Here is a 15,842-nt window from a genome sequence, read left to right as displayed (position 1 = left end):
TCCTGACGTTGTAAAGGCATGTGTACGTGTAGGAAGAGAGGAAAGTGACTGGTTCTCAGTGAATGTAGGTTTGCGGCAGGGGTGTGTGATGTTTCCATGGTTGTTTAATTTGTTTATGGATGTGGTTGTTAGGGAGGTGAATGCAAGAGTTTTGGAAAGAGGGGCAAGTATGAAATCTGTTGGGGATGAGAGAGCTTGGGAAGTGAGTCAGTTGTTGTTCGCTGATGATACAGCGCTGGTGGCTGATTCATGTGAGAAACTGCAGAAGCTGGTGACTGAGTTTGGTAAAGTGTGTGAAAGAAGAAAGTTAAGAGTAAATGTGAATAAGAGCAAGGTTATTAGGTACAATAGGGTTGAGGGTCAAGTCAATTGGGAGGTAAGTTTGAATGGAGAAAAACTGGAGGAAGTAAAGTGTTTTAGATATCTGGGAGTGGATCTGGTAGCGGATGGAACCATGGAAGCGGAAGTGAATCATTGGGTGGGGGAGGGGGCGAAAATCCTGGGAGCCTTGAAGAATGTTTGGAAGTCGAGAACATTATCTCCGAAAGCAAAAATGGGTATGTTTGAAGGAATAGTGGTTCCAACAATGTTTTATGGTTGCGAGGCGTGGGCTATGGATAGAGTTGTGCGCAGGAGGGTGGATGGGCTGGAAATGAGATGTTTGAGGGCAATATGTGGTGTGAGGTGGTTTGATCGAGTAAGTAATGTACGGGTAAGAGAGATGTGTGGAAATGAAAAGAGCGTGGTTGAGAGAGCAGAAGAGGGTGTTTTGAAATGGTTTGGGCACATGGAGAGAATGAGTGAGGAAAGATTGACCAAGAGGTTATATGTGTCGGAGGTGGAGGGAACGAGGAGAAGTGGGAGACCAAATTGGAGGTGGAAAGATTGAGTGAAAAAGATTTTGAGTGATCGGGGCCTGAACATGCAGGAGGGTGAAAGGCGGGCAAGGAATAGAGTGAACTGGATCGATGTGGTATACCGAGGTCGATGTTCTGTCAATGGATTGAACCAGGGCATGTGAAGCGTCTGGGATAAACCATGGAATGTTCTGTGGGGCCTGGATGTGGAAAGGGAGCTGTGGTTTCGGTGCATTATCACATGACAGCTAGAGACTGAGTGTGAACGAATGTGGCCTTTGTTGTCTTTTCCTAGCGCTACCTCGGACACATGAGGGGGGAGGGTTTTTTTTTCATGTGTGGCGGGGTGGCGATGGGAATAGATAAAGACAGACAGTGTGAATTATGTACATGTGTATATATGTACATGGGTGTGTGTATATACATATATGTATACGTTGAGATGTATAGGTATGTATATTTGCGAGTGTGGACGTGTATGTATATACAAGTGTATGTGGGTGGGTTTGGCCATTCTTTCGTCTGTTTCCTTGCGCTACGTCGCTAACGCGGGAGACAGCGACAAAGCAACAAAAAAAAAAAAAAAAAAAAAAAGAAATATATATATATATATATATATATATATATATATATATATATATATATATATATATATATATATAATATATATATATATATATATATCTTTGCGAAAAAGAAAGTTACAATAAACACAATAAGTTCGTATCCCAGGCGGCGCCTTACCACCACTGACTGCGGTCGGTTCCCTCAGGTGTGGGTCGTGACGGAGGCATCATATCCAACATCAGCGACATCGACGGTGGCGCCGGCGGGGAATACTACACCACCTACTGGCCCCAGGCCTCCTTCCTCTCCTCCAAGAGATACTCCTTACTCATCCTTGACCACAAGTGAGTCCCTCTTCTTCTCTCATGCATTCCATCCACTTGAAGGACGAGGCTGCGGCCAGTCATATCCTAAGGTTCAAGTCACCCTTGGGCTAGGAAGACCTCATATGTATAGTGTTATGTGTCTCATCTTTATAGCCTTTTACATTACATATCAGCCTTGTCTGTGTTAACATGCAGCCAAGTGCGTACTTTTGGTACCTACCAAGAACACTACACTCGATCTTAGTTGCTGACGTAAACTGTGCCTTACCTTCCTCTTCTAGTCAGTTTGGTCAACTTGGGTCTCCACTAACAGAGGTCATGTGGTTTCTCCTCGATAAGTTTGTATGTCTCCCTCCAAAGGGTAAAAACATAGTTTTTCTTTTTCTTTTATATTCTTTTCTTCCCGATAATCAGCACTCCAACCTTGATTTAGGAAAAATGCGTTTTTCTTGACCCTTCACTGGATCAGGACCTTTAGCTTGACACGAATGGGTCATATTAAAGGCCTGTGGGGTCGAGGGTGTAGTAGAATATATTTCTGACCTGACCCATAAATTTCAACTCAAAGGCTAATGGTGTCGAGGGTAATGTGGAGGTGGCCTTTGACTTGATCCGTATGTCAGGTCATAAGTCAAGGATGTCGAAGGTGCAGTGAAGATTAAGGTTGTGAATATTGCCCTTGGCCTGATCCTTATGAATCAAGACAAAGTCCACGGGTTTCGCTGGTGTAGTGAAGATGAGAGTGGTGAAACGTGTTTATTGAGGATGAAGTGAAGGTGTTTGTCGAAGGTCAAGTGAAACTAAGTTCACCGAGGGTTTAAAAGATGAATTTGTCTAAGATGAAGTAAAATGTGTTTCTCGAAGGTCGAGTGAATTCATGTTTATTGAGAATGTAACTTAGATGAGTCTGGCGGTTTCCCTTCGTAGTGGACGTAATGGTGAGTGGTAGTTTGGTGGAAGACCAACCCCAATAGCTTGTGATTGTTAGTATATCTGTTCATTCGTTGGATTTATTTTCCCTAGTTGAATCTCACGCACTCAATTAACATTTTGTCTGAAAAAAGTCCTTTTACTATTATCCCATCGGGTAATTATACTTGTTTCTTCTTGCTTTCCGGTTTCTACCTGATTCCCGCTTTCTTAAGTAACCCCCAGTCCTAAGTCAACCCCCATCTCTCAGCTAAATTGATGCTCTATACTCTACTCCTTCTCAGTCGAGGACCCTGATTAACCAGCCGTTTCCTCCTATGCTTTAGCTACTTGGTGTTGAACTTCACCGAGGCGACGCGTCATGAGGTTTATCTACACAGCAACACCTTCCAGGCGATCCTAGTGGTGGGTCCCAGCCTGCTCAAGACGGTGCAGGCAGTCACCACCTCACTGGGTACTCAGCCGCTGCTTCCAGACTGGATCATCACCGGTGCCACCCTAGGCGTTCAGCGGGGCACTGAGGAGGTAGGGTTCACCCAAGAGGTAAAGTTATCAACCGAGCCTTCTTAGGGCAACATCGAGACCCCTAGTGGGTAAAGTTGTCACTGGAACAGTTCTGTCCGTGTTTGAGTATCCTGGAAGAGCTGTCGTTTTTGGAAGTGCTCCTTGCCTATAGCAGGGTAAGTCAGGAGGTACGACCACCAATGGAACAATCTTAGGCACACATTAGGACATATAGGACTTAATATAGATAGGAGAACGGGCAGTATACCTCAGAGAAAGTCACGAAGGAAAGACTCAGGGTTAAGATTATAACATTTAGATTGCCATTATCAGTTAGTGGCTATACCAACCAAAATTCTATGGCTAGAATAAAAAAGTTATGCAAATGCTGGTGAATATAAAGTTACACATGTTTACAGATGGCTCTTCGTATTCAGTACACACGGTAAAAAGATATCGTGCCATTCTTTTTTGTGTGTGAAATGATGTAATACAATGGACGAAAAGGTTGAGAAATGTCTGTTGGTCTGGTCTCACACTGTTGCTCTGCTTTCATAATGTTGTAATATAACGATTGCTGATAATGTTTCCCACCATTAGCCAGAACAATTACTATTCTGGTTTCATATTTCGTTGGAAATTGGTATAAAGTGGGTCTACCATAGTTACTAAAAAATTTGTCTCACATTCTCGCTTCGAACCTGCCGGAAAAACACGAGTCGTATGACCATTTTGAAATTCATCGGACCTATCCGGGAAGATACTTTCTTTACCGTGTGTACATAGATACAAATCACAGGATGAATCTCGAATAACAAGCACCATGAAATGTAGCAGGTATGTCATAACTGTTGAAGGTATAGAAAAATATCAGTACGGTCTTCTGTTATCTTTAAACGGCACAGATAAAACGGATTGCTATCAGTCTTATCTCTCATCCGGCGCCCCCAGATGATGGCCCATTACGAGCAGGCCAAGGAGGCTGGGGTGAACGTGAGTGCCCTCTGGATCCAGGACTGGTCTGGAACCACCGAGACCATCTTCGGCCACCGGGTGTACTGGAACTGGCGCTGGAACCAGACCTTCTACCCGGGTAGGCCTCAACACTCTCTGCAAGTCTAAGCTTTTGCCAATCATAAGCCTCTTGAGCACAACGGCACCCCTTGAGGACGACGGTACGACCCTGAGTATGATGGCTAGGCCATCCATGGTACCCCAAGGGCGTATCTTCGTACATAAGGTTCACACTGTTGTGTTCAACGGTCGCATCGTTGTGCTTAAAATGTCAATCATTTGTAGATATTTGCTGAGGTAATCTTCTGTTCCCAGTTACTGATATCGAATTAATTTCAGTTCTTTGATATGTTTCTTTATGATTTTGTTATCGCTCTCATTCCTCTTGATTTTGCTCTACCAACTCGTTCATTACACTTTTTACATCATCATCTTCATCATTACACCTCCACACAGCTCCTCAGGCACTGGCACCATCTTCACCCTGGCACTGCCTTATTCCTTCTATTCTCTTTATAACCTGGGTACTGTATGTAACCTTCATATACCCTCATCTTTTTTACGTCTTCTACTTTTGTCGCTTCTTATCTTTTTTCTCCAACGCTTCTGCTTGGAAGTCTTCCTCCAGAAGGGCTCCTTCACCCTCCCAGAGTTTTTGACGGACCCTGGGGAAACATCCTGCTGCCAGTGATCTACCTTCTTCACAAAGATCTTACCAACGCCCAATATACTTCCCATATCCCTCACATTCTCCCCACATAACACCCCACATACCACATCTTTAACCAAACATGTCGTGCCACTAGACCTGGACACGACCATCCAGGAGCTGTCTGAAGATGATGTGAGGGTGATGGTCTACATCAACCCTCACCTGATAGACAGTGGCGACATGTTCGAGGCTGCAGCCATCCTGGGCTTCCTCATGACGGACGCCGACGGGGAAGTCTTCAGGCAGGACTTCGGGGGCTTCATGGCTGGCACAGTAGATTTGCTGAACCCCGAGGCTAGGACCTGGTACAGAGGTGAGTTCATTCTAGGGGCGGTCTTCAGTCTCGAGCAGATATAGAAATCATGTTTTCTAGCATATGGTAAGGGAAAGTGTGCGTACAACAGACAGTTGTCGCTTGGACGATGAACGCTGGCGATCCGCTCGAAAATCCCACAACCGGCTGACTCTTGCCACATGAAGCATCTTAATATGAGATTCCAAAACTAATTAATCCCTTCACTCCTTAACTGTGCAGTTGCCTGTGAATCATTCCTTCTACCACTAACCCCACGACACGTCCATTGCAAGGGGAAAAAATCCCTCACAGAATACGTTGACAACATACATCACTGAAGAAGGAATCCACACAAGGGGGATACTTCAGTCTATATCGGTCTTTCATGATGATGATGAGTGGACGAAGGGTTGAGGTGGACGGGTGGTGAGCGGACGATAACTAGGGTTTTCCTCCCAGGCGTCAGTTTGGTCTACATACTTGACGGTTTCCTTTCAGACGAGATTTCACTTTAAATACACAACTATACATGTAATATACGTATCATTCAAGAATCATCTAATTAGGAGGAACTTTACTAACATGAACAAATAAGCAAACGATTTTCTTGTCATCGAAAATGTCAACACGAGTGATGCAACCATTGTTTCTTTATCTTGAGACTAACAAGAGTTTTATCGTAATCAAGCAAAGAAGACGGTCAGTGGGTAAGTGAAGTGTCCGGTATATTCTCCACTTGTGCCGCTACACTGCTAGGAACACCTGTGGGTAATTGGTGGAATCAAACATCTGCTGGGACTCTAGATATAACATTATATGATACGTGGAATAGTCTAGTACGTAGCATGCCTTATGATGTGTGTAGTAGTCTGGTACGTAGCATGCCTTATGATGTATGTAGTAGTCTGGTACGTAGCATGCCTTATGATGTATGTAGTAGTCTGGTACGTAGCATGCCTTATGATGTGTGTAGTAGTCTGGTACGTAGCATGTCTTATGATATGTGTAGTAGTCTGGTACGTATCATGCCTTATGATATGTGTAGTAGTCTGGTACGTAGCATGCCTTATGATGTATGTAGTAGTCTGGTAAGTAGCATGCCTTATGATGTGTGTAGTAGTCTGGTACGTAGCATGCCTTATGATATGTGTAGTAGTCTGGTACGTAGCATGCCTTATGATATGTGTAGTAGTCTGGTACGTAGCATGCCTTATGATGTATGTAGTAGTCTAGTACGTAGCATGCCTTATGATGTGTGTAGTAGTCTGGTACGTAGCATGTCTTATGATGTGTGTAGTAGTCTGGTACGTAGCATGCCTTATGATGTGTGTAGTAGTCTGGTACGTAGCATGCTTTATGATGTATGTAGTAGTCTAGTACGTAGCATGCCTTATGATGTGTGTAGTAGTCTGGTACGTAGCATGCTTTATGATGTATGTAGTAGTCTGGTGCGTAGCATGCCATATGATATAAGTATTCTGGTACGTATCATGCCATATGATATAAGTAGTCTGGTACGTAGCATGCCTTATGATGTAAGAAGCAGTGTGGTGTACTGCGTCTTAAAATGCGTGGAGCAGTAAAAAGGTTTATAGAAATCTTAAACCCAGCCAAGTACTCTTTCTGAAACTGTGCCAATGAAATATTACATAAAGACTAAAGCTGTGGAAGAATATGTAAATCAATTGCTCGATCCACCAGTCTGCGCACTTTTATGGGACTCTCTGAAAGACGGTGAAATATTATGCCACCTATTTCTTATGAAATAGAATTTGCCTACCATCAGTTTAAACCTATATTTGATGCTAGAGATCTTATGAAAATGCTCCAGTACCTATTCCACGAGCATAAAGACATTCTAAACTTCTCATTTGCAACACAATTTACAGCAATGACGAGAACGAACATAAGCACCTTCCAAAGACCAAAATATTTTCATTATTGTTCCGCAGGAGACTGCTTCACAGGGAACTCGATATTACAAGATATGATGTGACTGTCCTGGGGAAAAATCACTAAAAGACTGACTAACTGAATAACCAATGTAAACATTGCTGGTAATAAGCCGATGTACTTAGGACACCCGTGGTGAGAGAGAGACTTGAAGAGATACGGAAGGATTGTGAAATATTGTTATTAGTATGTGCCTGGCTATGGTCACTCTGGTTGTCTGGTATTCATTCGATCCACTTCACTTGGGGAGACAACAAAGTGTCGTGTAAAGGATGGGAAATTAATGTATTTATGCAGAACAAAAAAGTGAAAGTTTCCGAGACAGAGAGTTTTATATGAGATCTCATTCCGCAGAGGAGATGATAAGGAACATGGTGGAGATGGGTCTAGGCGGATGGATGGCGGACTTCGGGGAGTACACGCGCATGGATATGTTCTCCGCCAACACGGAGCACAGTGGCGAGGTCCGCCACAACCTGCTGCCGGTGGAGTGGGCCAAGTGCAACAGGTGAGTTGCCGTCCCTCAAGCCTCACAGCTCACACCACCTCATGACTCAGGGAGTTTACACATCAAAACTCGAACAGACGCAATAATCGTGGGTGGGTTTCTTTTTTTGAGCATCGACAATGAAGAGTTAGTGTACTTGTCTCAGCGACTGTATAGAGCCAAGTTGGCCTCCTTGGCAGATAGGAAGTTTACAGGATTTCCTTCTCTTCATAACCACAAGGCTAGAGCCTCTGAAATTCTCACTAAATGTTACATTCCTCGGGAGTTCGAACCAACGTACCATGGAGCTGCTAGACACTTCCATCGCATACGTCAGCAAAGATGTAAGCACATATGTTGCCCTCTTCATTAACTTTGCTTTTATTCTATGATAAAATGTTTAGTTCCATACACGAAAAGTTCATTGGAGGGCACAAGGATAAAGAAGTTGTGTTCATTATTAGCCGGTTGTGTAAAAGGATATGATATAGATGATCCATCAGTAATGAAATCTTCAACTAGTATAGAAGGACATGTTCCTTGTGCACATGTAACATCTTCCGTACTTCAGTAGATCACTGTCTAATGTGAAGCATGTCTGTTGTGTGTGTTCATCCCAGGGAGGTGCTAGAGTTCACGGGTCAGCTGGGTAACGTGGTGCCCTTCATGCGCTCCGGTGGTCTCGGGTCCTCCACACACCAGATCCTGGCTTGGGCTGGGGACCAGAACGTCGACTGGTCGCTTGCAGATGGTGTCGCCTCTACCATCGTAGCCGGTGAGGAACTTACACTCTTTCTTTCATTCCTCTTCCTCACATAGTCATCCACACTCACCTCTCTCTACCTTTCCTGTGTCTCTAAGGTTGTCCTCATCACCCATATTGTTCTTCGTGTTCTAAACACACAACATTCCTCGATATTTATGCCACTCTTGAAGGTCTCTTTCGCGTCTGTTTCCATAATGGCTCGTCTGCCCACAGCCAACACACCTGCTGTGCCTAGCACCTGAATACTTAATAACATGCATGGTATTGTCACCAGAGAGATCTCAGTATCAGTGCACGTTAGCTCAAATACCATTGCAACAAGTTCTCCCCACTTGTGTCTCCCCAGCACCTATATAACTACTGTAGGTCTCCCAACCTGTCTCCCCATCCATAGTATGATTGCTACATCTCCCCATGTTTTCTTCCCTTTCCTACCGTAACTACTACAGGTCTCTCCACTTATCTCCCACTACAGCACTGAGCCTCGGCTTGAGTGGAATGGGCGTCACTCACTTCGACATCGGGGGCTACACCACACAGCCGCCCGTCCTGAAGAGGAGCAAAGAACTCCTCCTGAGGTCCGCCGAGTACGCCGTCTTCACCCCCGTCATGAGAACCCACGAAGGTGGGTCACGCTAGCTGGGACACCCCATATGGGACACACTAATACTCCATACTTCCTGGTACTCACTAAATACTGCCTTTTATCATTTCATATATATATATATATATATATATATATATATATATATATATATATATATATATATATATATATATATATATATATATATTTATATATATATATATATATATCTGGATAAACATAAGTGCTCGGTGTCTCACACTCTGCTTCCACAGGCAACAAACCGACGGCTAACCATCAGTTCTACTCAGACGAGGACACACTCACCCAGTTTGCCCGCCTGACCCAGATCCACGCTCGCCTTCTGCCCTACACCCGCTACCTCCTGGAGGACCTGGCCACTACTGGTAGGTGTGCGTCCTCCTCTTACATACTCCTGGCTACAGCTGTTAGTAGTAGGGTCATCTCCCCTCGTTACACTTGCCTCCAGTGGCAAATATTGATCTTTCTCCTCTGTACACCTGCCACCATTGGTAAGCTTGAGTCCTCATACAAGGTACACCTGCCACCACTGGTAAGCTTGAGTCCTCATACCAGGTACACCTGCCACCACTGGTAAGCTTGAGTCCTCATACCAGGTACACCTGCCACTACTGGTAAGCTTGGGTCGTCATACCTGGTACACCTGCCACTACTGATAGGGGTGGGTCGTGTTCCTCGTTAACCTTACCACCATACATAAGTATGGGTCTCCCCGTCATTACGGTTGGCATCAATAGACTTCCCCATCACCATAGTTGACACCAATGATGAATATGGATCTCCCGTCACCTCTGCTGACACCATTGATCCTCCTCGTCGCCATGGGTGCCAACGCTTGTTAAGTATGGACCTCTCCGCAATCTCACTTGGCGCCTGACATCAACTGCTGCCTAAGGACATCGCTGGCTATTCGATACACTTTTATTTTCTATAATTTTTCTTTCTAATGACTATTTTTTCTGTCTAAGTTTTCTTTGATCTGACTGAAAAAAATCGTGTGAGAAATTTCCATACTACACTATCAAGGTCAAATGTTCATCATACGTTTACGTTTGCTTTATGCCTGTACGATATAAGTTTTATGCTAGCGTTCATTTTGCTAATGAGTAATCACCTTGTTTGTGATGTTACTAGTTTAACAGAATACCTGCCTTGGTGTTCCTTGATATCAGTACCAGCTAATCATCCTCAATAGAGAGGTCAGCAATATCTGTGTGGCCTTCCTTAATCCTGCCTCGGATATGAACCATCTTAACAAATGGCAGGGGTCAGGGTGAGTTTATTCTCAGGCTCGCCAGGTCTGTATCTGGCACAAGGCTCTTGTGCCAGGCATAGACTTGGTGCGTCTGAGAACAACCCCAATTCACGGTCGGGCAGGTAAGACTTCCCTCACCCTAACACCCTACACCAAGCTCCCTCCTTGCTCAAAGGTGTGTCTGCCGACGGCCGAGGTTAAGACATGAAACCTGACACAGCACCAGCAGACAGGTGTCGCCCGACCAGGCGGCTGCTTTTACCTACCATCACACACCATCAACCAGTCACGTCAGCAGTGCCCATGTGCAACACCTGACACTGGATTACTCAAAACACCCAGAGCACATTATGATATGTGAATACGAAAACAAATCCTTTATCTGACCGTCCAACCTCAGTGAACTATTGATTTGTCGACATATCTATAACCTTGTGGTCTAGAGGAACATGGATTGTCCTATAACCGTTTAATCATTGGAAGACTGCCATAAATCCAGTTCCTTCGAGGAACTGATCAGGTAAAGGTTATCGGAAGTTATTCTTGGATTTGAATGTTTTCTAGACATACTCTACTTCATACTCCTTACTTTATACATACAATTATAACAAATAGTTTTATTGTCTGCAACAAACAGATACATTACGTAATCTTCATCCCTTGATAACATTCTGTTATTCTTTATGATCCTGTGGGACTGTGATTGACTTGTTTTGATCCCAGGCACGCCCGTCCAGCGCCCGCTCTTCTTGGACTTCGAGGACGATGCTGGAGCGTGGGATGTCATCTACCAGTACATGTATGGTCCTGACCTCCTCGTTGCCCCCATCATTCACAAAGACCAGGTGAGGCACCCTCTTTACACCCGTCCAGTCGTCTTTCACCTAATGAGTCGGTGTCCATTTGAGTAAGTCTTTATCTTAAAAGAGTTCCTTCCCAAATTGAGTCGTCCAGCTCCTTGCGAATGAGACTACATGAGGTGAAGTGTTCTTCATTTGGTGAGCAAACAGATCCCAGACTGATCAGCATTCACAAGCGGGGTCACCAATCACCTGTTAAGACACATCCTGGGCATCAGCAATTATATTTCCAGAAATATTAGATGTTTTCCAGCCTCATCTCTGGAGCAAGGTTCTGTTATTCCCGAAGGAGTATTAACGCTCGAATTCATAAGTTCTCTTGAAAAAAAATATCTGAAGTGAATCAACTTCAAAGACACAGTGTCTGTACAAGCTTCTCATGACAACTTCAACAGGAACAAATGATGAATAGGTCAACAGCGAATTTTCTTCTAGTGAGTCAAATGTTGTCCATATGACAACCAGATTCTGCTAAAACATTTAATTTACAAATCAATAAATAAAAATAAACACTGTCTTTCATCCACAAACAAATGACTAACTCGAATACACACAAACACACACACACACATATATATATTTATATTTTATTTATTTATTATCTATTTTGCTTTGTCGCTGTCTCCCGCGTTAGCGAGGTAACGCAAGGAAACAGACGAAAGAATGGCCCAACTCACCCACATACACATGTATATACATACACGTCCACAAACGCAAATATACATACCTAGACATCTCAATGTTCACATATATATACATACACAGACATATACATATATACATATGTACATAATTCATACTGTTTGCCTTTATTTATTCCCATCGTCACCCCGCCACACATGGAATAACAACCCCCTCCCCCCTCATGTGTGCGAGGTAGCGCTAGGAAAAGACAACAAAGGCCCCATTCGTTCACACTCAGTCTCTAGCTGTCATGTAATAATGCACCGAAACTACAGCTCCCTTTCCACATCCAGGCCCCATAGAACTTTCCATGGTTTACCCCAGACGCTTCACATGCCCTGGTTCAATCCATTGACAGCACGTCGACCCCGGTATAACATATCGTTCCAATTCACTCTAATCCTTGTTCGCCTTTCACCCTCCTGCATGTTCAGGCCCCGATCACTCAAAATCTTTTTCACTCCATCTTTCCACCTCCAATTTGGTCTCCCACTTCTCCTCGTTCCCTCCACCTCTGACACATATATCCTCTTGGTCAACCTTTCCTCACTCATTCTCTCCGTATAACAAACCATTTCAAAACACCCCCTTCTGCTCTCTCAACCACACTCTTTTTATTACCACTCATCTCTCTTACCCTTACATTACTTACTCGATCAAACCACCTCACACCACATATTGTCCTCAAACATCTCATTTCCAGCACATCCACCATCCTGCGCACCACTCTATCCATGGCCCACGCCTCGCAACCATACATCATTGTTGGATCCACTATTCCTTCAAACATACCCATTTTTGCTTTCCGAGATAATGTTCTCGATTTCCACACATTCTTCAAGGCTCCCAGAATTTTCGCCCCCTCCCCCACCCTATGATTCACTTCCGCTTCTATGGTTCCATCCGCTGCCAAATCCACTCCCAGATATCTAAAACACTTTACTTCCTCCAGTTTTTCTCCATTCAAACTTACCTCCCAATTGACGACCCTCAACCCTACTGTACCTAATAACCTTGCTCTTGTTCACATTTACTCTTAACTTTCTTCTTTCACACACTTTACCAAACTCAGTCACCAGCTTCTGCAGTTTCTCACATGAATCAGCCATCAGCGCTGTATCATCAGCGAACAACTGACTCACTTCCCAAGCTCTCTCATCCACAACAGACTGAATACTTGCCCCTCCTGCTCTTATTCACATTTACTCTTAACTTTCTTCTCTCACACACTTTACCAAACTCAGTCACCAGCGTCTGCAGTTTCTCACATGAATCAGCCATCAGCGCTGTATCATCAGCGAACAACAACTGACTCACTTCCCAAGCTCTCTCATCCACAACAGACTGGATAATTGCCCCTCTTCCAAAACTCTTGCATTCACCTCCCTAACAACCCCATCCATGAACAAATTAAACAACCATGGAAACATCACACACCCCTGCCGCAAAACTACATTCGCTGAGACCCAATCACTTTCCTCTCTTCCTACATGTACACATGCCTTACATCCTCTATTAAAAACTTTTCACTGCTTCTAGCAACTTACCTCCCACACCATATACTCTAAATACCTTCCACAGAGCATCTGTATTAAATCTATCATCTGCCTTCTCCAGATCCATAAATGCCACATACAAATCCATCTGTATTTCAAAGTATGTCTCACACACATTCTTCAAAGCAGACACCTGATCCACACATCCTCTACCACTTCTGAGATCACACTGCTCTTCCCCAATCTGATGCTCTGTAAATGCCTTGACCCTCTCAATCAATACCCTCCCAAATAATTTCCCAGAAATACTTAAAAAACTTATACCTTTGTAATTTGAAAACTCACCTTTAGCCCCTTTGCCTTTGTACAATGGCACTATTCGTGCCTCCCGCCAATCCTCAGGCACTTCACCATGAATCATATATTTATATATATATATATATATATATATATATATATATATATATATATATATATATATATATATATATATATATATATATATATATATATATATATATATATATATATATATATATATTTTTTTTTTTTTTTATTATTATACTTTGTCGCTGTCTCCCGCGTTTGCGAGGTAGCGCAAGGAAACAGACGAAAGAAATGGCCCAACCCCCCCCCCCCATACACATGTATATACATACGTCCACACACGCAAATATACATACCTACACAGCTTTCCATGGTTTACCCCAGACGCTTCACATGCCTTGCTTCAATCCACTGACAGCACGTCAACCCCGGTATACCACATCGCTCCAATTCACTCTATTCCTTGCCCTCCTTTCACCCTCCTGCATGTTCAGGCCCCGATCACACAAAATCTTTTTCACTCCATCTTTCCACCTCCAATTTGGTCTCCCTCTTCTCCTTGTTCCCTCCACCTCCGACACATATATCCTCTTGGTCAATCTTTCCTCACTCATCCTCTCCATGTGCCCAAACCACTACAAAACACCCTCTTCTGCTCTCTCAACCACGCTCTTTTTATTTCCACACATCTCTCCTACCCTTACGTTACTCACTCGATCAAACCACCTCACACCACACATTGTCCTCAAACATCTCATTTCCAGCACATCCATCCTCCTGCGCACGACTCTATCCATAGCCCACGCCTCGCAACCATACAACATTGTTGGAACCACTATTCCTTCAAACATAGCCATTTTTGCTTTCCGAGATAATGTTCTCGACTTCCACACATTCTTCAAGGCCCCCAGAATTTTCGCCCCCTCCCCCACCCTATGATCCACTTCCGCTTCCATGGTTCCATCCGCTGCCAGATCCACTCCCAGATATCTAAAACACTTCACTTCCTCCAGTTTTTCTCCATTCAAACTCACCTCCCAATTGACTTGACACTCAACCCTACTGTACCTAATAACCTTGCTCTTATTCACATTTACTCTTAACTTTCTTCTTCCACACACTTTTCCAAACTCAGTCACCAGCTTCTGCAGTTTCTCACATGAATCAGCCACCAGCGCTGTATCATCAGCGAACATATATATGTATATATGTATAAATGTATATATTTATATATATATATATATATATATATATATATATATATATATATATATATATATATATATATATATATATATATATATCCCTGGGGATAGGGGAGAAAGAATACTTCCCACGTATTCCCTGCGTGTCGTAGAAGGCGACTAAAAGGGGAGGGAGCGGGGGGCTGGAAATCCTCCCCTCTCGATTTTTTTTTATTTTCCAAAAGAAGGAACAGAGAAGGGGGCCAGGTGAGGATATTCCCTCAAAGGCTCAGTCCTCTGTTCTTAACGCTACCTCGCTAACGCGGGAAATGGCGAATAGTTTGAAAAAAAAAAAGAATATATATATATATATATATATATATATATATATATATATATATATATATATATATATATATATATATACTTATCATTCATTTATTTTGCTTTGTCACTGTCTCCCGGGTTAGCGAGGTAGTGCAAGGAAACAGACGAAAGAATGGCCCAACCCACCCACATACACATGTATATACATACACGTCCACAAACGCAAATATACATACCTATAAATCTCAATGTATACACACACAGACATATCCATATATACACATATATACACATATATACACATGTACATGATTCATGCTGTCTGCCTTTATTTACTCCCATCGCCACCTCGCCACACATGGAATAACCAGCCCCCACCCCCTTCATGTGTGCGAGGTAGTGCTGGGAAAGACAACAAAGGCCACATTCGTTCACACTCAGTCTCTAGCTGTCATGTAATAATGCACCGAAACCACAGCTCCCTTTCGACATCCAGGCCCCACAAAACTTTCCATGGTTTACCCCAGACGCTTCACATGCCCTGGTTCAATCCATTGACAGCACGTCGACCCCGGTGTACCACCTCGTTCCAATTCACTCTATTCCTTGCACGTCTTTCACCCTCCTGTATGTTCAGGCCCCGATCACTCAAAATCTTTTTCACTCCGTC

General features: G+C 43.5%; 1 protein-coding gene across 1 annotated transcript in view; it reads left to right on the top strand.

The window, feature by feature from the left end:
* LOC139752607 (sulfoquinovosidase-like) overlaps positions 1-15,842 on the top strand; it is a 35,934-nt gene that overhangs the window by 13,387 nt on the left and 6,705 nt on the right. Inside the window, exons 4-12 of the mRNA XM_071668362.1 lie at positions 1,630-1,768; positions 3,007-3,205; positions 4,136-4,277; positions 5,005-5,223; positions 7,513-7,666; positions 8,266-8,420; positions 8,887-9,036; positions 9,273-9,404; positions 11,018-11,139. Coding sequence (XP_071524463.1) covers positions 1,630-1,768; positions 3,007-3,205; positions 4,136-4,277; positions 5,005-5,223; positions 7,513-7,666; positions 8,266-8,420; positions 8,887-9,036; positions 9,273-9,404; positions 11,018-11,139 — 1,412 coding nt within the window. The remainder of the gene's footprint in view (positions 1-1,629; positions 1,769-3,006; positions 3,206-4,135; positions 4,278-5,004; positions 5,224-7,512; positions 7,667-8,265; positions 8,421-8,886; positions 9,037-9,272; positions 9,405-11,017; positions 11,140-15,842) is intronic.

Source organism: Panulirus ornatus, chromosome 13 (assembly GCF_036320965.1).
Source record: "Panulirus ornatus isolate Po-2019 chromosome 13, ASM3632096v1, whole genome shotgun sequence".
NCBI lineage: Eukaryota > Metazoa > Arthropoda > Malacostraca > Decapoda > Palinuridae > Panulirus > Panulirus ornatus.
Note: the sequence above shows the minus strand (reverse complement) of the source record. Positions and strands in the feature narration are given on the sequence as shown.